General features: G+C 45.3%; 1 protein-coding gene across 2 annotated transcripts; it reads left to right on the forward strand.

Moving 5' to 3' along the window:
• The first annotated feature begins 4,831 nt into the window (after positions 1-4,831).
• LOC132766777 (class II histocompatibility antigen, M beta 1 chain) lies at positions 4,832-26,342 on the forward strand. Of its 2 annotated transcripts, XM_067464978.1 has the most exons (6): positions 4,832-4,976; positions 15,280-15,564; positions 17,510-17,791; positions 20,906-21,025; positions 22,148-22,183; positions 26,166-26,342. In XM_067464978.1, the coding sequence occupies exons 1-6, from the start codon at positions 4,898-4,900 to the stop codon at positions 26,171-26,173; spliced, it is 810 nt and encodes a 269-aa protein (XP_067321079.1). In that variant the 5' UTR covers positions 4,832-4,897; the 3' UTR covers positions 26,174-26,342. The 2 variants fall into 2 exon arrangements, with proteins under 2 accessions (XP_067321079.1, XP_067321078.1); XM_067464977.1 differs by lacking the exon at positions 26,166-26,342 and having other exon boundaries at positions 22,148-22,314.
• Positions 26,343-26,422: the final 80 nt, after the last annotated feature.

The raw sequence follows: 26,422 nt of genomic DNA on the forward strand, positions 1-26,422 counted from the left end.
AGAACCAATGTCATCCAAGCCAGAATTGAAAAGTCAACAACAGATCCCAAGTGTAGACTCTGCAAGGAAGCAGATGAAACCATAGATCCCATCCTCAGCTGCTGCAAGAAGATCACGCAGACAGACTCCAAGCAGAGGCACAACACCGTTGCTCAGATGATTCATTGGAACTTGTGCCACAAACACCATCTCCCTGTGACAAGAACTGGTGGGATCACAAGCCAGAAAAAGTTACGGAAAATGGACATGTCAAACTACTCTGGGATTTCTAAACTCAGACTGACAAGAGTTTTGAAGCACAAGACTCCTCATCTCATGATCATGGGAAAAATCAAAGTATGGATTGTCAATGTTGCAATCCCAGGCAACAGCAAAATTGAGGAGAAGCAACTGGAAACGTTAACACAATATGAGGATTTCAAGATCGAACTGCACAGACTTTGGCACAAGCCAGCCAAGGGGGTCCCAGTGGTGATTGGCACACTGGGTGCAGTGCCTCAAGACCTTGGTCTGCACTTAAACACAATCGGCGCTGACCAAATCACTACCTGTCAGCTGCAAATAATGTGATTTGCACACAATATTTGCCAATACACAACAGTCCTAGGCACTTGGGAAGTTTCTGGGATGTGATCCAATGCAACAGCCAGCAGTGACCTTGTTTGCTGTGGACTCATCTTGTTGTTTTTCAAATGGTGGTGGTGGAGGTGGTGGTGGTGATGATGATGATGATGATGATGATGATGATAGAATCCAACACTTGGGTCATCCAGTACAACCATCTTCTGCCACAAAGGGAGACACAAGCAAAGCCCACCTGACAGATGGACATCTAGCCTCTAATAACAATAACAGCAACAACAATAACAGGATTGAAGAGAAACAACTGGAAAAGCTGACACGATATGAGGATTTAAAGATCGAACTGCAAAGACTCTGGCACAAGCCAGTCAAGGTGGTCCCAGTGGTGATTGGCACACTGGGTGCAGTGCCTCAAGACCTTGGCCTGCACTTAAACACAACCAGCACAGACCAAATCAGCACCTGCCAGCTGCAAAAGGCCACCTTACTGGGATTTGCACGCATTATTCACCAATACACAACAGTCCTAGGCACTTGGGAAGTGTCTGGGGTGTGATCCAATGCAACAGCCAGCAGAGGGATCTTTGTTGCTGCGTACTCATCTCATTGTGTATCTAATAGTGAAAATCTACGTATTGAGGAACCACAGAGCAAAGACAGAAATAGCAGTCTTAAGAAATCCATAGTTTTCCAGTGAAGCGGTGTGACAGCAAATAAAGGAAGCCCCCAAAACAGCCAAAGAGGAAGGGACGGCCTGTGGCTGCTTCAAAGAGGAAGCGTCGGCCTTAAGAAGAAAGGCTTCAAAGAGGGCAGAGAGCCTGCGATGAATTTCGTTGCATTCCAGGCGAAGCCGCCCTCCCTTCCAAGGCGTGGCTTCAATGCATTCCTTGTTTGTGTGGCCAGAAGGGCCAGAACTATTCTTCATTCTACTAAATGTCCTTTGGCCAGAAGTGAAGTCGATAGGAACTTTAGGAGGGTCTGTCCCAGGAGTAGAGACCCTGCGGCCCCACCAAAGAGGGATCGCTATATTGGTGTGTTTAAGTGCAGGCCAAGGTCTTGAGGCACTGCACCCAGTGTTCCAATCACCACTGGGACCACCTTGACTGGCTTGTGCCAGAGTCTTTTCAGTTTGATCTTTAAATCCTCATATCCTGTCAGCTGTTCCTGTTGTTTCTCTGCAATCCTACTGTCATCTGGGATTATTGTTGTTGTTTTTGTTGTTGTTAGATACACCACACAATTCGGGCACAGCAAACAAGATCACTATGCTGGCTTTTGTGTTCACTCATAGCTGACAGGTGGTGATTTTGTCAGTGCTGATTGTTTTTAAGTGCAGGCCAAGGTCTTGAGGCACTGCACCCAGTGTGTCCATCACCACTGGGACACCCTTGACTATTTATTTATTTTATTTATTTGTTTACGCATTTATATGCCACCCTTCTCACCCCAAAGGGGACTCAGAGTGGCTTACAAAATATATATATATATATATATATATATATATATATATATGGAGCCCCCGGTGGCGCAGTGGGTTAAAGCACTAAGCTGCTGAGCTTGTTGATCAAAAGGTCACAGGTTCAATTCCGGGGAGCGGCGTGAGCTTCCGCTGTCAGCCCTAGCTTCTGCCAACCTAGCAGTTCAAAAACATGCAAATGTGAGTAGATCAATAGGTACCGCTCCGGCGGGAAGGTAACGGCGCTCCATGCAGTCATGCCGGCCACATGACCTTGGAGGTGTCTACGGACAACGCTGGCTCTTTGGCTTAGAAATGGAGATGAGCACCACACCCCAGAGTCAGACATGACTGGACTTAATGTCAGGGGACTACCTTTACCTATATATATATATATATATATATATATATATATATATATATATACACACAATATATTATATTATTAGCATAGCACAATATCAGTACTGTTCCATTATACTGTAATTACATATAATATATAATTATAATATATTATTAGTAGTAGTATTATATTGTGTTACATAATATTATAAATATTACATGTAGATACAATATATTATATTATATTATATTATTTGTTGTTGTTCATTCGTTCAGTCGCCTCCGACTCTTCGTGACCTCATGGACCAGCCCACGCCAGAGCTCCCTGTCGGCCGTCACCACCCCCAGGGTCTCCTTCAAGGTCAGTCCAGTCATTTCCAGGATGCCATCCATCCATCTTGCCCTTGGTCGGCCCCTCTTCCTTTTGCCTTCCACTTTCCCCAGCATAATTCCCTTCTCCAGGCTTTGCTGTCTCCTCATGATGTGGCCAAAGGACTTCCGCTTTGTCTCTAGTCTCCTTCCCTCCAGTGAGCAGCCGGGCTTTATTTCCTGGAGGATGGACTGGTTGGATCTTCTCGCAGTCCAAGGCACTCTCAGGACTTTCCTCCAACACCACAGCTCAAAAGCATCTCTCTTCCTTGGCTCAGCCTTCCCTAAGGTCCAGCTCTCACATCCGTAGGTGACTACAGGGAAGACCATGGCTTGGACTAGGCAATGGATCTTGGTTGCCAGTCTGATGTCTCTACTCTTTACTATTTTATGGAGATTGGACATTGCTCTCCTCCCAAGAAGGAAGTGTCTTCTGATTTCCTGGCCACAGTCTGCATCTGCAGTAATCTTTGCGCCTAGAAATACAAAGTCTGTCACGGCCTCCACATTTTCTCCCTCTATTTCCCAGTTGTCAATCATTCTTGTTGCCATGATCTTGGTTTTTTTGACGTTTAGCTGCAACCCGGCTTTTGCGCTTTCTTCTTTCACCTTGATTAGAAGGCTCCTCGGCTCCTCCTCGCTCTCGGCCATCAGAGTGGTGTCATCTGCATATCTGAGGTTGTTAATGTTTCTTCCAGCCATTTTCACCCCAGCCTTGCATTATTATTATTATTATTATTATTATTATTATTATTAGCATAGCACAATATCAGTACTATACCATTATACTGTAATTATATATAATATCAAATATATAATTATAATATCATATTATTATTACTATTAGTAGTAGTAGTGGCTTACAAGATATATATATATATATATATACACACACACAATATATATTATTAGCATAGCACGATATCAGTACTATACCATTATACTGTAATTACATATAATATCAAATATATAATTATAATATATTATTATTATTAGTAGTAGTAATAGTGGCTTACAATATATATATATATATATACACACACACATACAATATATTATACAATTAGCATAGCACAATATCAGTACTAATACCATTATACTTTAATTACATATAATATCAAATATATAATTATAATATATTATTAGTAGTAGTAGTAGTGGCTTACAATATATATATATATATATACACACACACACATACAATATATTATATAATTAGCATAGCACAATATCAGTACTATACCGTTATACTGTAATTACATATAATATCATATATATAATTATAATATATTATTATTATTAGTAGTAGTAATAGTGGCTTACAATATATATATATATATATATACACACATACATACAATATATTATATAATTAGCATAGCACAATATCAGTATTATACCATTATACTGTAATTTCATACAATATAAAATATATAATTATAATATATTATTATTAGTAGTAGTAGTAGTGGCTTACAAGATATATATATATATACACACACACATACATACATACAGCAATATTATTAGCATAGCACAATATCAGTACTATAGCATTGTACTGTAATTACATATAATATAAAATATATAATTATAATATCATATTATTAGTCGTATTAGTATTATATTGTATTACATAATATTATAAATATTACATGTAGAATCAATAAATTATATTGTATTGTATTGTATTGTATTATGTTATATTATATTATATTATATTATATTATATTATATTATATTATATTATATTATATTATTAGCATAACACAGTAGAGAAGATGGACCTGTCTTCCTGGGCCCCCTCTCTTCACTAGCTTTGCCAGAGTCTTTGCAGTTCGATCTTGAAATCAACATCATTGTTATTATTACTACTACTACTCTTGTTGTGAGCATCCCTCCTCCTTCCCTTCCTTCTGCAGCCCAGCTCCAGCCCAGGCCTCCCTTTCCTTCCCAGTTCCACTCTGGAGGGAGTTCTACCCGGCGACTGATGACGCGGAGGCGCACGCCCTCCCCATTGGCTGCCTGCCTCCAGGGGGGTTTCTGCCTGGGATGGTGAGAGATAAGAGAGAGAGGGAGGGAGGGGGAGGCGCTCTGTATGCAGAACTGAGCCAGAGTGCGGACCCGAGTGGGACCCTCGCCTCCAGGATGAGCCCCACCCCCTCGCCGTGGTCTTGGGCGCTGTGGGCACTGTGGGTGGCACTGGGATACTACAACTCCCAAGCAGGTAAAAGGAGGGGAAGGGACTTTTTTTTGGGGGGGGGGGGAGGCACCTTGCGTGCAGAAAGACCCTGTTCACACGTTACGTGCAAACCTGGAAAAGAAAAGGGGCATGATATCGCGTTGTATGGAAGGAGAGGGGGATATATTATTATTAATAATAATTAACATTATTAATAACTATTATGGTCAGAGCCCTTCATTCATTCATGGGGAGATAATAATGATGATGATGTTCACAGGTGATGTGCAAGCCTGGGCAATCCCTTCTTATTATTAGTAGACTCCTAGTAGAATTAAGCCCTATGAGGAGCGGCTGAAAGAGCTGGGCCTGTTTAGCCTGCAGAAGAGAAGGCGGAGAGGAGACATGATAGCCAAGTAACATGAGGAAGAACTCTCTGCCCCTTGTGGAGGGTGGTGGGGGCTCCTTCTATGTTGGCTTTGAAGCAGAGGCTGGGTGGCCATCTGTGGGGGGGGGGGGAGAGCTTTGGATGCAATTTTCCTGCTTCTTGGCAGAATGGGGGTTGGGCTGGATGATGGCCCACCAGGTCTCTTCCAACTCTTCTAGGATTCTATATATCAGTGTTTCTCAACCTGGGGGTCGGGACCTCTGAAGGGGTCGTGAGTGGGTGTCAGAGGGGTCGCCAAAGACCATCACAAAACATAGTATTTTCTGTTGGTCATGGGGGTTCTGTGTGGGAACTTTGGTCCAATTCTATCGTTGGTGAGGTTCAGAATGCTATTTCATTGTGGGTGAACTATAAATCCCAGCAACTACAACTCCCAAATGGCAAGGTCTATTTTCCCCAAACTCCACCAGTGTTCACATTTGGGGATATTGAGTGTTTGTGCCAAGTTTAGTCCAGATACATCATTGTTTGAATCCACAGTGCTCTCTGGATGTAGGTGAACTACAACTCCAACAATTCAAGGTCAATGTCCACCGGACCCTCCCAGTATTTCCTCTTCGTCATGGGAGTTCTGTGTGCCAAGTTTGGTTCAATTCCATTGTTGGTGAACTTCAGAATACTCTTTTGATTGTAGGTGAACTATAAATCCCAGCAACTACAACTCCCAAATAGACAAAATCAATCCCCCCAACCCCACCAGTATTCAAATTTGGGCATATCTGGTATTTGGGCCAAACTTAGTCCCGTGAATGAAAATCCATCCTGCATATCAGATATTTACATTACGATTCATAACAGTAGCAAAATGATAGTTATGAAGTAGCAATGGAAATAATGTTATGGTTGGTGGTCACCACAACATGAGGAACTGTACTAAGGGGTCACGGCATTAGGAAGGTTGAGAACCACTGCTATATACTGACATAATAGAACCACAATAGATTTAACGGGGGGGGGGGGCAACAAAAATATATGGCTTGATTGCGTGGCCAGTGGTAGTACCCCCCCAGGAACCTTATGGCAAAACTTATTTTATTATTAGGTTCTTGTAGGTTTTTTCGGGCTATAGGGCCATGTTCTAGAGGCATTTCTCCTGACGTTTCGCCTGCATCTATGGCAAGCATCCTCAGAGGTAGTGAGGACACTTGCCATAGATGCAGGCGAAACGTCAGGAGAAATGCCTGTAGAACATGGCTCTATAGCCCGAAAAAACCCACAAGAACCTAGTGATTCCAGCCATGAAAGCCTTCGACAATATACTTTATTATTTATTTATTAACTTTATTTGTACCCCGCTACCATCTCCCCAAGGGACTCAGTGCGGCTTACATGAGGCTGAGCCCAAACACAACAACAAAAGCAATAAAAGGCGCACGCCCTCTTCATTGGCTGCCTCATTGGCTGGAGTTTCGGAGTACGGTGTCATTTGTACGCAGATGACGTCCAACTCTGTCACTCCTTCCCACCTGCTACTAAGGAGGCTGTCCAGGTCCTGAACCGGTGTTTGGCCGCTGTGACGGACTGGATGAGGGACAACAGATTGAAACTAAATCCAGACAAGACAGAGGTCCTCCTGGTCAGTCGCAAGGCCGAACAGGGCATAGGGTTACAGCCTGTGTTAGATGGGGTGACACTCCCCCTGAAGACGCAGGTTCGCAGCTTGGGAGTGATCCTGGACTCATCGCTGAGCCTGGAACCCCAGGTTTCAGCGGTGACCAGGAGAGCATTTGCACAGCTAAAGCTTGTGCGCCAGCTGCGCCCGTCTCTTGGGAAGTCTGACTTGGCCACGGTGGTCCACGCTTTGGTTACATCCTGTTTAGACTACTGCAACGCTCTCTACGTGGGGTTGCCTCTGAAGACTGCCCGGAAGCTGCAGCAAGTCCAACGCTCGGCAGCCAGACTACTAACAGGTGCTGGGTACAGGGAGCACACCACTCCGCTGTCACACCAGCTCCACTGGCTGCTAATTAGCTTCCGAGCACAATTCAAAGTGCTGGTGTTAACCTATAAAGCCCTAAATGACTCCGGCCCTGTTTACCTCTCCGAACGTATTCTCCCCTATGAACCATCAAGATTATTAAGATCGTCTGGAGTGGCCCTGCTCTCGGTCCCACCGGCCTCGCAAGTGCGCCTGGTGGGGACGAGGGACAGGGCCTTCTCGGTGGTGGCCCCTCGACTCTGGAACTCTCTCCCACCGGAGATCAGAACCGCCCCTTCTATCCTGACATTCAGGAAACAGGTGAAGACGTGGTTATGGAGACAGGCATTCAATGAGTGAGACAACACCCTGAGATATGGATGGAAGATGATGTACAATCGATTTTAGTATGACGGCTGACAATTGTAGTTATTGAATATATTTGCTGTTTTAATGTGTTATTGTAATATGAATTATGTTGTTTTACTGACTGTATGTGATTTTATGGTTGGAAACCGGTCTGAGTCCCTCAAAAGAGGTGAGAAGGTCGGTATACAAAACTTTTAAATAAATAATAAATAAATAAAACATCAATACAAGCAATTAAAAACATAAACAATAAAAACAACATTATCAAAAAAGCAACATATAGTTAAAAACAGTGGGGAGGCCAAATGTAAAGTTAAAATTGGAAATAATGCTGAGCCATGAACAAGAGGTGATACTAGTGTTTGTGGAGGGCATACAAGCAGACTCAGGGAAATGTAAAGTGCTTTGGAGGACAAAGTGCTATGGGATTCATTATTCCGGGAAAGCACACTGGAACAGCCATGTCTTCAAGCTCCTCCTGAAGACTGCCAGGGTTGGGGCCTGCCTGATGACCTTAGGGAGTGAGTTCCAGAGCCGAGGGGACACCACCAAAAAGGCCCCCTCCCTCATCCCCACCAAACGCGCCTGCGATGCTGGTGGGATCAAGACCAGGGCCTCTCCGGAAGATGGAAGAGATTGTGTGGGTTCGTATACAGAGATGTGATCACGTAGGTAGGCGGGTCCCAAACCGTTTAGGGCTTTGTAGGTAAGAACCTGCACCTTGAATTGGGTCCGGTAGATGAATGGCAGCCAATGGAGCTCCTTAAACAGAAGGGATGACCTCTCTCTGTAAGGAGCCCCAGTTAACAACCTGGCTGCCGCCCGTTGGATCATCTGAAATTTCCAGGCCGTTTTCAAGGGCAGCCCCACGTAGAGTGCATTGCAGAAATCCAATCTAGAAGTGACTAAGGCATGGATCACCTTGGCCAGATCCGCCTTCGCGAGGTACGGTCGCAGTTGATGTACAAGTCTCAATTGTGCAAAGGCTCTCCCAGCCACCACCGGCGCCTGAGCCTCAAACATAAGTGAAGAATCCAGGAGGACCCCCAGACTGCGGACCTGTGGCTTCAGGTGGAGTTAACCCCGTCCAGCACAGGTTGCCACCCTATACCCCGGTCCGGTTTACGATCGACCAGGAGGACCTCTGTCTTGTCGGGATTAATCTTCAGCTTTACTTCCTTCTTTCACTTTTGCAAATAGAGAAACTGCAAGCCCCACCCACAAGAGGGGGAAGGGCTGGCAGGGACGGAACAGAAAGGTCCACTAAATATTATTATGATTATGATGATGATTATTATTATGATTATTATTATTTGAAACACAACCAGATGAGTCCACAGCAGACACTCTGCTGGCTTTTGTATTGGATCCCATGTCAGACCCTTCCCAAGGGTCTAGGACTGTGTGATGTATCGGTGAATAATGCGTGCAGATGCCAGTGAGGTGGCCTTTTGCAGACGGCAGGTAGAAATCTTGTCAGCGGCGATTGTGTTTAAGTGCAGGCAGAGGGTGCTCACCAATGCTTCCTCTTCATCCTGGAAAGAAGTGACAAGCGGAGTGCCGCAGGGTTCCCCCCTGGGCCCGGTCCTGTTCAACATCTTTATTAATGACTTAGATGAAGGGTTAAAAGGCGGGATCATCAAGTTTGCAGACGACACCAAATTGGGAGGGATAGCCAATACTCCAGAGGACAGGAGCAGGATTCAAAACCATCTTGACAGATTAGAGAGATGGGCCAAAACTAACAGAATGAAGTTCAACAGTGACAAATGCAAGATACTCCACTTTGGCAGAAAAAACGAAATGCAAAAATACAGAATGGGGGACAATGCCTGGCTCGAGAGCAGGACGTGTGAAAAAGATCTTGGAGTCCTCGTGGACAGGAAGGTAAACATGAGCCAACAATGTGATGTGGCGGCAAAAAAAGCCAATGGGATTTTGGCCTGCATCAATAGGAGCATAGGGTCTAGATCTAGGGAAGTAATGCTATCCCTCTATTCTGCTTTGGTTAGACCACTTTACCTGGAATATTGTGTCCAATTCTGGGCATCACAATTGAAGAGAGATATTGACAAGCTGGAATGTGTCCAGAGGAGGGTGACTAAAATGATCAAGGGTCTGGAGAACAAGCCCTATGAGGAGCGGCTTAAGGAGCTGGGCATGTTTAGCCTGAAGAAGAGAAGGCTGAGAGGAGATATGATAGCCATGTGTAAATGTGTGAGAGGAAACCACAGGGAGGAGGAGGAGGGAGCAAGCTTCCTTTCTGCTTCCCTGGAGACTAGGATGCAATGGAACAATGGCTTCAAACTACAAGAGAGGAGATTCCATCTGAACATGAGGAAGAACTTCCTGACTGTGAGAGCCATTCAGCAGTGGAACTCTCTGCCTCGGAGTGTGGTGGAGGCTCCTTCCTTGGAAGCTTTTAAACAGGGGCTGGATGGCCATCTGTCAGGGGTGATTTGAATGCAATATACCTGCTTCTTGGCAGAAGGGGGTTGGACTGGATGATGCCCCAGGAGGTCTCTTCCAACTCTTTGATTCTATGATTCTAAGGTCTTGAGGCACTGCACCCAGCGTGCCAATCCCCACTGGACCCCCTTGACTGTCTTGTGCCAGAGTCTTTGCAGTTCGATCTTTACACCCTCGTATTGTGTCAGCTTTTCCAGTTGTTTTTCTCCAATCCTGCTGTCACCTGGGACTGCAATATCCACGATCCACACTCTGTTTTTTAACACGATTGTGAGGTCAGGAGTCTTGTGCTCCATAACTCTTGTCCGTCTGAATCTGGAAGTCCCAGAGTAGCTTGACGTGTTCATTCTCTGTAACTTTTTCAGGCTTGTGGTCCCACCAGTTCTTTGTCACAGGCAGATGGTTCAAATGAATCACCCGGGCAAGGGTGTTAAGCCTCTGCTTGTAGTCTGTCTGCAATCTTCCTGCAGCAGCTGAGGGTGGGATTTATTGTTTCATCTGTTTCCTTGCACTTGGGATCTGTCATCAACTTATTTTCTATTATTATTATTATTATTATTATTATTATTATTATTATGAATTCCTGAGGCTGAGAGAATGTGACTCAGTCAAGACTCAACCCTTGATCAATAACTAGCTTTTGTACCAGACCACCCAGTGTTATCCAGGAACACATTTTCTAATGCTGAGTAGTAAAAATGATCATTATCAGTGTTATAATTTTATGATTGCTAAGCAGCACCAGCTTGAATGTGCAAGATTCCACCTGAAGGTTAGGAAGAGCTTCCTGACCATTAGAAGAAAAGCTGTTCAGCAGTGGAACCCTCTGCCTCGCCGCCCGGTGGAGGCTCCTTCCTTGGAGGCTCTTAAGCAGAGACAGGATGGCCATCTGTCAGGGGTGTTTTGATTGTGCTTTTTCTACCTGGCAAAAAAAGGCCTCCCAACTCTAGGATTCTATGAATGTGATTTTTTCAAATAATAATAATATTAATCATTATCATTATTATTATTATTGCCATGGAATACTGTGATTTTTGTCAGTAAAATAATAATAATAATAATAATAATAATAATAATAATAATAATTGCTGTGGAGTACTGTGGTTTTTGTCAGTAAAATAATAATAATAATAATAATAATAATTATTATTATTATTATTATTATTATTATTATTTACACCCCACCTTTTCTTCCCCAAAGGAGCCACTGTCCGCCCCAGACTTGCCACTTCCATATTGCAATAGTCTTCCACCAGTTCCTTCCCTCTCTTAGCCCCTTCTACACAGTGGTATACATTCCTGATTATCTGCTTTGAGCTGCATTATATGGCAATGTAGATAAGTAAAAAAAGTGAAAAAGACACTTTAAAGGAATAGGTAAATCCAATTAGGTAAAAAGATAAACAGAAACAAATTAGTCCAAGGTAGAGTTCAGCAATGTCCAAAAACAAAGCCCACAACTCTTTAACAAAATCAGTCCAGAGGACAGGAGCAGAATTCAAAACGATCTTGACAGATTAGAGAGATGAAGGGCCAAAACTAACAAAATGAAGTTCAACAGTGACAAATGCAAGATACTCCACTTTGGCAGAAAAAATGAAATGCAAAGATACAGAATGGGGGACGCCTGGCTCGAGAGCAGTACGTGTGAAAAAGATCTTGGAGTCCTCGTGGACAGGAAGGTGAACATGAGCCAGGAATGTGATGTGGCGGCAAGAAAAGCCAATGGGATTTTGGCCTGCATCAAGAGGAGCCTAGTGTCTAGATCTAAGGAAGTAATGCTACCCATGCTCTATTCTGCTTTGGTTAGACCACATCTGGAATATTGTGTCCAATTCTGGGCACCACAATTCAAGAGAGATATTGACAAGCTGGAATGTGTCCAGAGGAGGGCGACTAAAATGATCAAGGGTCTGGAGAACAAGCCCTATGAGGAGCGGCTTAGGGAACTGGGCATGTTTAGCCTGAAGAAGAGAAGGCTGAGAGGGGATATGATAGCCATGTATAAATATGTGAGAGGAAGCCACAGGGAGGAGGGAGCAAGCTTGTTTTCTGCTTCCTTGGAGACTAGGACGCGGAACAATGGCTTCAAACTACAAGAGAGGAGATTCCACCTGAACATGAGGAAGAACTTCCTGACTGTGAGAGCCGTTCAGCAGTGGAACTCTCTGCCCCGGAGTGTGGTGGAGGCTCCTTCTTTGGAAGCTTTTAAACAGAGGCTGGATGGCCATCTGTCAGGGGTGATTTGAATGCAATATTCCTGCTTCTTGGCAGAATGGGGTTGGACTGGATGGCCCAGGAGGTCTCTTCCAACTCTTTGATTCTATGATTCTATTAAAAGAACCAGGAAACGTTAACGCAAGGCATGAGCAGGTAATCACCAGATACAAAAAACTAAACCAGGGAACAAGAAATCCTTAAGCATGAATCTTCCAGGCAAGGCTTCTATGAGACGAGGACAAGAACTTAGCAGGATTCTAAACGATGCTTCATCTGGCTATATTTTCCATGCTTGGAACTTTTAAGCCTTTCCAAGCACTCAGAAACTGGTTTCACTTTCCTTGAGCAACCCGTATCTTTTTCTGTTGACTCCTGGCAAAACGCCGAAGGCCTTACTCAGACTTTCTGTTTTTGTGCTGTCACACCCAGAGACAAAAAATAAAACTAAGATGTGCTTCTCTCTTAATCTGGGTGAACCGCTGGGGTCTTTCTTTAGAGGCTCAAAAATTCTCAGCAACTGAGGCAGTCAAGATTTGAACTTCAACAAAATATTTATTTCCAAAGTCCTGGGCAGACTTGGCACGGCTTGATAAAGTTACAACACAAATAGTCAATTTGGGAAACCATAGAGATGATCTATCTTTCCTTTTCCTTCTGTTTCTGAGGTAACTTTTCCCCAAATGCTAGAAAAAATCCTGGGATCCTTTCACCCTAATCCTGAGCTGCTATGGTTAGAAAAAACAGTTTTTTCCCCTATCTAAGCTCAAGGTTAGCTTTGGAGATGAAGTGATGCTCAGTAATACTCAATAACTCAATATCTATCTATAACTCAATTAGCTTCTCTATCTATCTTTCTATCTATATAACTTAGTTGCTCAATTGCTCAATTGCTATCTCAATATATTAATCTCTCTCTCTCTATAACTCAATAGCTCAATTGTACTCACAATGGGTTTTTCAGAGCTCCCTGCCTGACCAACAGCACATCTGAGGTTCTTTCCTCTGCTACGGGAGGCAGGGAAGATTCCAAAATGGAGATCTCATCCCCAGGAAAAAAGGCGGACTCTAAACCCAAAGAGATACTTTTCTAAACCAATAACTGCAGAGGGTGGCTTTCCAGCCTGGCTTTCCAGACTCTGATACTGTTTAACTTCCAGGGTGCTGCTGGGTCTGTAGCAACCCTGGAGAAATGCAAAGGAATGCTATCCCATGCAGCTAAAAGGTAATGCAAACTATGCTCCTGGAAGACGGAACAGTTTTGACAAATTTCCGCCTGCCTATCTATATGTTCATTAGTTTCTGAAGGTACAGAGTTGTTTTCAAGCCCCAAATCCTGGGAACTCTCTGGGAGCAATTCAGGGAGTAAACCGTCATTCCTATACCCTGTAGGAACATTCTCATGGGAAACTACACTTTTAACAGGTGTCTCTCTGTCATTATCACTAACCAAACCATTGCCATCTTGAACCTCGTTTACACCATTCCCCACATCCAAAGAACCCTGATCCTGAAACACAATCACAGGCTGAACTCCAACAATGCTAAAATAATGTATAAATATTAAAATTAATATAGCGTCCCTACTTCACGGATTTTCACTTATCACGGGTGGTCCTGGATAAGGGTCCTGGACACCCGTGATAAGGGAGGGAACACTGTACATCCACGCAAAGCTCTGAACAAGAACAAGTGTTCTGTCATGCGCTGGGCCTGTAAAGAATTGCCTTTAAAATATGACGTGCAACTTGAGCCCAGCGGGAAGCCAGGGCCCTCCGAAGAGAAATTCTCAAGGATTTTCCACCACAAATGGTCTTTAGATGGCTTGTGAAGTATAACAAAGTCCTTTATTGATGAACAATCAAACAGAAACTTCTCTTGTCTTCAATAAAGTTAAACAAATGCTTCCAGGCTTTTATGCAACTGGTGGCTTCCTAATCATGTCCACGAGGACAGGCAATTGTCTTCAATAACTGTTTCTTTACTTTAAAGGAAAATCCCTTTTTAACTTCTCCCAGGCTGACTGTAATCTAAGCCTTACTGATGTGGGTTCCGCTACTGGATCGAACTGCGTCTCGAGCACCGAGTGGACCTACCAGTAAGGCCAGTAGATTCTCCAGCTGGAGTTCTTTGGTCTTCCAAACTGTTTACCCTCCGAAATTCCTCAAAGCTTTAGGGCTGCTTCCCCGGAAATCTTTGGATGCTCTTAAGACTGTTCTCCCCCGGAAAGTCTTAAGGGTTAAAGCTTTTGTACAGGAGAAGCTTGTACACGTCCTCTAAATTAGCTTTCCTTACTGAGACTAACTAAAAATGGCTTCCTTCCCTTCCCAATTGCCCTGAACAAGGGGCGGAACCAAAACTTAACAATGATGGACAGGTGACTTGCCCTACGACTGCAACCAAAGGAAGCCACCTTTCTGCAGAATCCCTGAAACCTTGGACTGCAAGCAAACATTTAATACAAAGCAAATAAAGTTGGAGCTCCTGGTACAGCCGTACCAGCACAACAAGTCCTCCCCCTCTCAGTAATTCTTCACAGTAATTCTCCCACGTAGATACCTCTTTTTCTTTATCGGCAACACCAGCATAAACAATTATTCCCAGTCCTTATGCAAGCTGTTCCACTTTTATTCCGAGGTGCCCCAACATCGGAATAAAGGTTTACCTCAGGTATCAGGTATTGCACTCTAGTTTCATCATCATCACCTGAAAATTGCCTTGCCATTCTGACTCTGCAATTAGTCCCTGGATATGACAACATGCGTTGTTTTCATAACAAAGTGTGTCATAACATCTCTTCTTCTTTTCTGTTTCATAACAAATCCGAACATGGCCACCCCGCCTCCATTGTGAGGAGGACTGCAGGGAAGGTCTTCGGATGGTGCCAGCAGGGGCATTCACTCTTCTCTGCTCTGCTCTGTCCGCAGGGGCCTTTGTGCTTCAGATGGAGACGGACTGCTTCCTCTCGCCCTCCGGCCGGGTCCTCTGGGCCAACTGGACCATGGCCTTCAACCAGCTGCCCTTGGTCTGCTATGACAACGAAGACGGGCACTTCCTGCCCTGTGGCCTGGGGTGGGCCGACCCCTGGGCCCAACCCGCTGAATACATCTCCCAGTGGCTGGACAGACATGGACCCCCCCAAGGGCCAAATGCCAGCCAGGCCTGCCAGGCCCAGACCCAGTCCCTCTGGAAACGCACAGCCGAGCGCAGGAGTGAGTGTGGGGGTGCCCAGGGCAAGGGAGGGGCTGGCATTCGGATGGAAGGGTGGGGAGCAGGTCTGCCATTGGGCAGCGGGAACCAATGGGTAGAGTGTCCCTCAAAGGTAGGAGGGAGGGAAGCTGGAATGATAGAGAAGGTGCGGGGAGGAGAACAGCTGCATGGAAACTCTGCATCCGCCAGAAAATAAGAACACAGGACGAGAGCACTGTCATGATGATGATGATGATGATGATGATGAAGAAGAAGAAGAAGAAGAAAAAATACAATAGCTGTAGTATCCTTGCAACCCTGGTTATGTATGGAGCTGCATAGAAAGGCTGAACCTGCGAGAAGGGGGGAAAATGAGAACTCTTGAAAATAACAACAACAACCAACAACAATAGTGTTGTTGTTATGATAGATAGGTAGATAAATAAAGAGAAGGGTGAATATAATGGCACTAACTCATGTTCCCTTTGGGGACTACAATCCTCAGCATCCCCATAGATAAAGCTAAATTAAGTAAAGCTCCCGGTCCAGATGGATTCTCCGCTCTGTTTTACAAGGTATATAAAGAAGAATTAGGCCCGTTATTGCTTTCTACAATAAATCAAGTACTCCAAAAAGGAGAGATGCCAGGGTCCTGGGAGGAAGCTACAATAGTTCTCTTACCTAAACAGGACAGAGACTTGGAGCAAATAGTTAGTTATTGGACTCCATTGGAGAGTTGGACCATTGTGGAGAATGGGAAGGCAGCAGCAGGAGGGCATTCCAGGCCAGCGGAGGCATATCTCATCCTGATCAGCAATGACACAAGAGGTTCTGGCAAGCAGTGGCAGTGGTGGTGAACCTATGGCACATCTGCCAGAAAGAGCACGCAGAGCCTGTTGCAGGGGTGGAAGACAAGAAGAGTAAAACACACACAACACCCCTGCTAGGTAGGCATGTGAGTTCCTCCTCTCCTCTCCTCTCTTCCATCTGCACAGTGGAACTTACTGTCTCCAAGGTAAGCAGTTATCCAATTCCGAAAACACTGCAGAGTCTTGGTCACAGTTAGCAGAGATTTCATATCACAGCCTCTGACCTTGTATTGGATGTCACCACTCAAACAAGCACACTTGAGTTCTGGCTTTCATCCAAACTCCTTTGAAGGTTCATTCTACAGTCGTTGCTACACACAACTCTATTTATTTATTTATTTATTTACTATATTTGTATACCGCCCTTCCCAGCCCTTTACAGGTCTGCTATCAGTATACAGAGATACTCACAACTATAGCAAGACACTCCTGCGACTAGGATGGTGATGAATTAGAGATGCACAGAGATCATGGCAAGCTATCTAAGATGGCAGAGAGGAAGCCCATAGCAAAGAGGAAGTCCACATACAAGCAACTCCTATTCTTCCCTTCAGGGATCGCAGGAAATTACTCCGCTGTCCCTCTAGGACAGGCATGGGCAAGCTTTGGCCCACCAGGTGCTTTGGACTTCAACTCCCACAGTTCCTAACAGCATACCACAGTGGTTCTCAACCCAGATGTTTTGGCCTTCCACTCCCAGAAATCCTAACAACTGGAAAACTGGCTGGGATTTCTGGGAGTTGTAGTCCAAAACACCTGGGGTCCCACAGGTTGAGGACCACTGGCCTACTGGCTATTAGGAATCGTGGAAGTCCAAAACACCTGGAGGACCGAAGTTTGTCCATGCCTGCTCTAAGATCACAGTTGTACTTTCTTAACCCTTTCAGTGGACGGTGCTGGGAACACATGTCAATAAGAACTGTATTTTCCCACATGCAATGCATTCCTATCTAATACAGCATTTCCTGTTTGACAGAGCTCTCTCTCCTGGCACATGTACCACCTGTACCACTCCCGGGTTTAGGCACTTGGTCTCGCAAAGGTTTGCCATCACTGGCCTATAATGACCCCCATCTCTCTCCCTCTGCCCCCCCCCCAGCTCCCCCACAGGTGCTCATCCACCCGGTGACTCGGCAAGGCTCCCCATCAGCCAAGACCCTGTCCTGTGTGGCCTGGGGCTTCTTCCCATCGGAGGTGGACATCGCTTGGTTCTGGAACGGGGCCCCCTTGGAGGCCCAAGAGGGGCCCCTCTCCCTCCGCAGCAACGGAGACTGGACCTTCCAGGCCGAAAGGACCCTGACCCTGGAGCCCCTCCACGGAGGGACCTACTCCTGCCACGTGAGCCACCCCAGCCTGCAGGAGCCCATCATCCAGGAGTGGGGTGAGTAGGATCGTAAGCGTGGGAAGGGCCCCCAAAGACCATCCAATCCAGCCCCTTCCTCCAGGCGGGAAGGTCCAACAGATGGCCATATGGACAGAGAGGCAAAGGATGAGAATAATTGACCCTTAAGAGTTGGGAGGAGACCCCAAGGGCCATCCAGTCCAGCCCCTTCCTCCAGACAGGAAGGTCCAACAGATGGCCATATGGACAGAGAGGCAAAGGATGAGGTTTGGACTGGATGACCCTTAAGAGTTGGGAGGTACCCCAAGGGTCATCCAGTCCAGCCCTTTCATCCAGACAGGAAGGTCCAACAGATGGCCATATGAACAGAGAGGCAAAGGATGAGAGTCATCGACCCTTAAGAGTTGGGAGGAGACCCCAAGGGTCATCTAGTCCAAACCCATTCATCCCTGCAGGGAGACACTACACAACCCTTCCCTCCCTGAAAGGAAGGAAAGACTCCACCAGAATCCTGGGAAGTCTACATCCCACCATCAAATGGCTCTTACCGTTGTCCTAAACCCGGACCATGAGTCCCAGAGTTTTCCTTCTTAATAGTTTTTGCCCTGAGGGTCAGTCTTCCCATCGTGATGCTGGAATCTGCTTCCTGTGAGTCCAGTGTAGTCTCCATCTCTGGACACTTTAAAGTGGAGGTTGGATGGCCATCTGTCGGGAGGGATTGGGTGGTGCCTTCCTGCAACCCTGGATTGCTTTGAAACTCTCAGTAGCCCTCCTCAGGGAGAAATAAAGGAGGAAGGAATCTCAGGGTGGGAGCGCTGTCATGAAAATCTCCTACAGTGTTCCCTCGCTACTTTGCGGTTCGCTTTTCGCGGACTCGCTGTTTCGCGGGTTTTTGCTTCCTGGCAACGATGGAATGTGGAAAGGGGTTTCAACCTCCCCCTCATAAAATCATAAAAAAGAGAGAGGAGATACAAAGTGGTATGTAAATCACGGCCGTATAGCCCTTGTTGCACACCAAGGCTGGGGCTGGCACCTTTGAACCTGTAAACACACCAAGCAGTTTAGCAAGCAGTTTATTGAGGATTAATATAGCAATAGCCAAACAAGTATTGAAGAAATGTCCACAAAACAGTCAGTTGAGCAAGGTAACATAAGACCGACAACTACAAGTCAGGAACCAGGAGGGTTGCAAAAATCCAGTAAACAAGTCCACAGGAGTTAGAGCAGTGGTTCTCAACCTGGGGTCCCCAGATGTTTTGGCCTACAACTCCCAGAAATCCCAACCAGTTTACCAGCTGTTAGGCTTTCTGGGAGCTGAAGTCCAAAACAACTGGGGACCCACAGGTTGAGAACCACTGAGTTAGAGTCTTTCAGTTTGCAAAAGACCAAAGTCCCTTGAAGAAACAGCAGCAAACCTGAACCATTATATCCCAGTTTAGGAGATTGAAGCCAGAACAAACCACATTGTTTTCTGCTTCCCCGGAGACTAGGACACGGAACAATGGCTTCAAACTACAAGAGAGGAGATTCCATCTGAACATGAGGAAGAACTTCCTGACTGTGAGAGCTGTTCAGCAGTGGAACTCTCTTCCCCAGAGTGTGGTGGAGGCTCCTTCTTTGGAGGCTTTTAAACAGAGGCTGGATGGCCATCTGTCAGGGGTGATTTGAATGCAATATTCCTGCTTCTTGGCAGAATGGGGTTGGACTGGATGACAGCCCATGAGGTCTCTTCAAACTCTAGGATTCTATGATTCTATGATTCTGCATACAAGAATCTCAGCATGAACATGAATCCCAGGCAAAAGTAAACAGGAATCTTAGCATGAAGAAGAAGGCATGGATACCAGGCATGAAGCAAAAGGCATGCTTAGATATGAAAACCAAACTCACTGAAGAGTGTAGATTCCCAGGCCCTATATTTATTCAGAAAGCCATGGCAAAAGCATTCCCTTTCCCTTGGGAAACCTCTCCCTGACCCCTTTTTTCTCTTAATCTTTCAGACCGTCTTCTACCCCCTTCCAGTTGGCAATGTTGATTGATTTGACTTCTATCAAAGAGTGTCTGGTCCTCCCTCCACTTGCCAATTAGTACATTCCTATATCGTCCCTATTTAGCGGGTTTTTGTGGGTGATCCTGGAACATAACACCCGCAATAAGTGAGGGAACACTATATAGACAATAAGGTTAAGATATATTCTAGGTCGGGACCCCTGAGGGGGTCGCGAGGGAGTGTCAGAGGGGTCGCCAAAGACCATAAGAAAACACAGTATTTTCCGATGGTCATGGGGATTCCATGTGGGAAGGCTGAGCCAATTCTGTTGTTGGTGGAGTTCAGAATGTTCTTTGATTGTAATGAACTATAAATTCCAGCAACTACAACTCCCAAATGTCAAGATCTATTTTCCCCGGACTCCACCTGTTCACATTTGGGCATATTGAGTATCCATGCAAAGTTTGGTCCAGATCCACCATTGCATGAGTCCACAGTGCTCTCTGGATATAGGTGAACTACAACTCCCAAACTCAAGGTCAATGCCCATCAAACCCTTCCAATGTTTTCCATTGGTCATGGGAGCCACGTTTGGTTCAAATCCATCGCTGGTGGAGTTCGGAATGCTCTTTGATTATAAGTGAACTATAAATCCTAGCAACTACAAGTCCCAAATTACAAAATCAATCCTCGCCCACTAGCATTCACATTTGGGTGTATTGGGTATTTGTGCCCAGTTTGGCCCTGTGAATGAAAATGCATCCTGCAGATCAGATGTTTACATTATGATTTATAACAGTAGTAAAATGACTGTTATGAAGTAGAAATGAAAACAGTATTATGGTTGGGGGTCACCACAACATGAGGGACTGTATTAAGGGGTCACGCCATTAGGAAGGTTGAGAACCACTGTTCTAGGGAGTATATGCTGGTAACCTTATTGTCTATCTCCAAGTGAGCCCCTTGGCCAGACTGGATGTCCACTGGGGATCCCTTTCTACTCTTCCACTTATACCTTCCTTCCTTCCTCCCTTCTTTCCTTCCTTCCTTCCTAATCTTTGTGGTGCCAGGGCTCTTCCTTCGCTCTGCTCTGAACCCCCTTTTAGTTATCCATGGGGGGCATCCTGTACCTACATTTAACCCCTCCCTCCTTCGCTCTTTAGTGCCTGGTTTGTCCATGGATCTGCGCCTCAAGGTGGGCCTGGCGGGGGCTGTCCTGGGCCTGGGACTCATCTTCTTCATTGCCGCAGCTGCCGTGTTCTGGAGGGAAAGGGGACGGCAAGGTAAACCCAAAGGCTCTATTATTATTATTATTATTATTATTATTATTATTATTCTCCTGGGTTGCATCTTTGTACTAAATAATTGTTGTTGTTATTACGTTGATTAACTGGTAGATCACTAGCAATGATAAGATCTGCCAACTGTAAGGTTGCCAGTTCGAAGCCCCGAGTCGGCATGAGCTGCCGAATGGCAACCCAGGTTACTGTTTACCTATGCAGTTCGAAAACAGTTTAGAGCTGTAATGAGAGAAATTATGTACCGCTAAACAAGCAGGGGAGGTATTTTACGACACCATAAAGAAAAAAGATCAGAAACCCTATACGGCTCCGGCCCAGCTTACTTATCCGAACGTATCTCTCTCTACGTTCAGCCTCATAATTTAAGATCTACTGGGGAGGCCCTGCTCTCAGTCCCACCAGCGTCTCAAACACGTCTGGTGGGGACGAGGGACAGGGCCTTCTCGGTGGTGACCCACCGCTTATGGAATTTGCTCCCCAACGAGATTAGATCGGCGTCCTCCCTCCTTCGTTTTAGGAAAAAACTAAAGACGTGGTTTTGGAGCCAGGCCTATGGCTAGTGGGCACAGCAGCACTTTAGGCACTGAACTCGGACAATAGGATTGTTTGAAAATTGGAAATGGCTTTTTGACCTGTGATTCTGTGATCTGTTCTATGTGGTTACGTAATTTTAATTAATATCTGTTTAATTGTTATGTAATGAATTTTATATTGTTGTTGTTTTGATACTGTTGGCATTGAATTGCTACCTGTGTTAGCTGCCCTGGGTCCCCCTCGGGGGTGAGAAGGGCGGGGCAGAAATGGTCTAAATAAATAAATAAATAAATAGCCTGGCACCCCAAAAAGAAGGAGGAAGTCCAGGTGGCTCTTCGTCAAAGAGGATGGATTGACAACACTCCCTGTGGCTGCATTCGAGCACAACCTCCAAGGTGCCAAAAAGCTGGACGTCAACACAACATACCTCCTTCCTGTTCTGTCTGTCTCGTCTATCCAGAATGGCGTATGTGTACTGTGATCCACCCTGAGTCCCCTTGGAGAGATAGGGTGGAATATAAATAAATTGCTATTATTATTATTATTATTATTATTCTCCCTCTCTTTCAGGTTATGTTCCTATTGAAGGCAGCTCCTTCCCGGAAGGTAAGCACCAAATTCGTCAGAAAGTCTAAGCAAATGCTATGAAAATCCTGGGAGTTGTAGCTTTCCGATCTCCTTAGCCTTCTCTGCCAAAGTGTGTCAGTGCCTCCCTAAACTACAACTCCCTGGATTCCATTGCATTCAGCCACGGAAGTTCAAGTAGGTGCATTGATTCTCCAGTGTACATTCAATCTTATGCAGTTGGTACAAATGTTTAAGACTGTATTTATTTATTTCTCGTGTCAGGGCAGCCAGTCAAATATATTACATTTCTAACAGAACAAAGCAAACAAACAGACAAAATACAAAATTTGTGAGTTTGGTAGTTGATTAAATGTCCTTTGACCAGTCTCTGGCCCCTTGGAGTGCCTCTGGTGTTGCTGCAAGGAGGTCCTCCCTTGTGCATGTGGCAGGGCTCAGGGTGCATTGCAGCAGGCTGTCAGTGGTTTGCTCTTCTCCGCACTCGCATGTCGTGGATTCCACTTTGTGACCCCATTTCTTGAGGTTGGCTCTGCATCTCGTGGTGCCCGAGCGCAGTCTGTTCAGCGCCTTCCAAGTCACCCAGTCCTCTGTGTGCCCAGGGGGGAGTCTCTCATTTGGTATCAGGTTCTGGGTTTGAGCCTGCCACTTTTGGACTCTCGCTTGCTGAGGTGTTCCAGCGAGTGTCTCTGTAGATCTTAGAAAACTATTCCTTGATTTAAGTCGTTGACGTGCTGGCTGATGCCCAAACTAGGGATGAGCTGGAGATGTCTCTGCCTTGGTCCTTTCACTATTGGCTGCTACTTCTCAGTGGATGTCAGGTGGTGCAATACCGGCTAGACAGTGTAATTTCTCCAGTGGTGTAGGGCACAGACTTTAAGACTGTAGAGACTCTGAGTTAACCTATGGAACCCAGATTGACAACAGTAACAACCACAACCACAACAGTGAGATTGAGGAAGTCTAGATAAAAATGCAGAAAAAGAAGCCCTAGAAGGGTGTTCTTTGGGATGGGGAGGACCCAGAGATCATCTAGTCTGGCCCCCAGCCCCTACTCTGAGAAGTATTTAAATCCTATTTAAAGGGCCATGACACAATATTATGGAGGGAAGGCTTGCTTGGACTCACATATTGGAGAGGTTAGACTCCATTTGAAAAGGTAGAAGCAAAACCAACATCATGTTTTGGGTTCAAATCCTTGCTCTGCCATGGAACCCCCAGGCAAGTTGCATTGTCTCAACCTCAGAGGGTTGCGTTTAACTAGGACCGCAGATAAAGGGGATCCGTGCCTGGTAAGGGTATGCTAAAAACCAGATAGGCAGGACACAGAAACCAACTCACCAGGTTGAAGACAAGCCACAGAGGTGTATTTATTTGTGTACAGACACCCCCCAGTGAAGGCATGGTCTGGGAAACAAAGAGTGAAGATATGGAGATGGGCCCGTGACGAGCTCCGGTGTCGAGTTTGATGTCAAAACAAAGAAACCAAAGATGCAAATTAGAGTTGTTGACCTTGGGCACTCAAAGGCCGACTGTCAACAAAGAGGTTGAACACATGCACATATTTTTCAGGCAGCAATCTCTCAGCTTCAGTGAACCATCTTGCTCAGTGGTTCCCAACCTTTGTTGACCAGGGACCACTTTGACCAGGGACCACTCTCAACATTAGTACCAAAAAGGTTATGAATCAGTTTTTGGTCAACTTCAGATTTAGTTTGCTTATTTGGGGTGCTGATTCAGAAAATTGCATTGGATACACCACATCCGTTCTAGTTTCTGACACAAAACATATGCCACCTGGTAGTTGCCATCTTCTCACCCACAGAAAAACCATATTTTAATCATCTAGAGCTGGTGTAGTCTATCCAATGCCATTTTCTGAATCAGCACCCCAAATAACTCCAGGAACAGGTGCAGTAACGGTAAGGCCATGGACCATATTTTAGTTCTTGGGGACCACTGGAGGCCCACGGATCACAGGTTGGGAACTACTGTCTTAGACTGAGAGTGGGACTTGCAGAAGTCATCCAGAGCCATGTGCTCACCCACAGAAAACCAAATTTAATAATCTGATGTAGTAGTAGTAGTAGTAGTAGCTGGGGAAAATGGAAGGAAAAGGGGCCAACCAAGGTGGATGGATGGTATTCTTGAAGTGACTGGCTTGACCTTGAAGGAGTTGGGGGTGGTGACGGCCAACAGGGAGCTCTGGCATGGGCTGGTCCATGAGGTCACAAAGAGTCAGAAGCGACTGAATGAATGAACAACAAAGTAGTAGTAATGTATTGTCGAAGGCTTTCATGGCTGGAATCATTGAGTTGTTGTAGGCTTTTTCGGGCTATATGGCCATGTTCTGAACATGGCCATGTAGCCTGAAAAAACCTACAACAACCCAAAGTAGTAGTAATCTTTTGTGTGTAGTCAGCCTCTCCCCTCCCAACATACCCATTGCCTCAGCACTATAACGGTTTTGTGACCAGTCGCTCTCTTTGCCGCATGATTTTGAGGCAACAGTGTGGTAGTGGTGAGGCCGTGGACCATATTTTCGTTCTTGCGGACCACTGGTGGTCCACAGACCATAGTTTGGAAAGTACTAATATAGCTAGACAAATAGGTTTGGGTTTAACTAGGCTGACAGCAATCACCAGCTCTGCATCAATATCAACAATAGGTTTAGTGATGATCTTGGCTTGGGAAATGGCCAGAGGGATTCGCCAACCCTTCCGGTCCAGGAAATCTCTCAGCAGGGACGCGAATGTCTCTGGGCTTATCTGGTTATATTTGGGTAAAGAAGTTCATACATTTTTATAGATGCAAAATAGAGATAGTATTCCGAAAGATAAGAGCTATATAGAACAGTGGTTCTCAACCTTCCTAACGCTGCGACCCCTTTATCTAGTTCCTCATGTTGTGATGATCCCCAACCCCAAAATTATTTTTGTTGCTACTTCAAAACTGGATTTTTGCTACTGTTATGAATTGTCATGTAAATATCTGATAGGCAGGATGTATTTTCATTCTCTGGACCTTGGGAGTTGTAGTTGCTGGGATTTATAATTCACCTACAATCAAAGAACATTCTGAGCTCCACCAGACATGGAATTGACCCAAACTTGGCACACAGAACGCCCATGACCAGCAAAAAAATAATGAAAGGGTTAGGTGAGCATTGGCCTTGAGTTTGGGAGTTGTAGTTCACATATCTCCAGACAGTGGACTCAAACAATGATAGATCTGGACTAAACTTGGCACGAATACTCAATATGCCCAAATGTGAACACTGTTGGGAGTTTGGGGAAAATAGACCTTGACATTTGGGAGTTGTAATTGCTGGGATTTATAGTTCACCTACAATCAAAGAACATTCTGAGCTCCACCAGACATGGAATTGACCCAAACTTGGCACACAGAACGCCCATAACCAGCAAAAAAATAATGAAAGGGTTAGGTGAGCATTGGCCTTGAGTTTGGGAGTTGTAGTTCACATATCTCCAGACAGTGGACTCAAACAATGATGGATCTGGACTAAACTTGGCACGAATACTCAATATGCCCAAGTGTGAACACTGTTGGGAGTTTGGGGAAAATAGACCTTGACATTTGGGAGTTGTAATTGCTGGGATTTATAGTTCACCTACAATCAGAGAGCATTCTGAACCCCACCAACGATAGAATTGGGCCAGACTTCCCACACAGAACTCCCATGACCAGCAGAAAATACTGTGTATCCTTGGCGACCCCTCCAACACCCCATTGCGACCCCCCCCCCAGGGGTCCCGACCCCCAGGTTGAGAAACACGTCATGAAGAATTGATACAGCCTATTAAAGGGTTCGATAGGATAGCTGTTGCTGGTTTGGTCTTGATCTTTCAAGCTGCACAAGTCTGGAAAGCACCTTTTTTTTATTTCTGAGCTCTTGGTGAACTATAAATCATGGGGGAGGGGGTGATAACAAGAGGAAAGCAATGGCCAATGTCTTCTCTCCCACTCCATCTCTTTCCTTCTGCAGGTCATTGAAGGGTCACCCAAAGTGACCACTGTTGACCCCCACCAAGATGCCCCATTTTCTCTGCTGGGAGCAACTGGGAGGAAGGGTCCCACCACCAGTTTCACTCCAAGCACCCCATGCGTCGGAATGCTGCCTTTGAGGACTACAACTCCCAGCATCCCCTAGGCACAGAAGAATCTTAATGAGGACACATTTTAGAGAATAGAAAACATACCCAGAAAGAGAGAAGGAATGCTAGCGTCCAGTTTATATTATGC

The sequence above is a fragment of the Anolis sagrei genome, chromosome 2 (genome assembly GCF_037176765.1).
Source record: "Anolis sagrei isolate rAnoSag1 chromosome 2, rAnoSag1.mat, whole genome shotgun sequence".
In the NCBI taxonomy this organism is placed as follows: Eukaryota; Metazoa; Chordata; class Lepidosauria; order Squamata; family Dactyloidae; genus Anolis; species Anolis sagrei.

Coding starts and splice junctions, on each gene's coding strand:
- LOC132766777 (XM_067464977.1), top strand. CDS start 4,898: ATGAGCCCCACCCCCTCGCCGTGGTCTTGGGCGCTGTGGGCACTGTGG. Junction 4,977..15,279: donor ATACTACAACTCCCAAGCAG/GTAAAAGGAGGG, acceptor CTCTGTCCGCAG/GGGCCTTTGTGCTTCAGATG. Junction 21,026..22,147: donor GAGGGAAAGGGGACGGCAAG/GTAAACCCAAAG, acceptor CCTCTCTTTCAG/GTTATGTTCCTATTGAAGGC.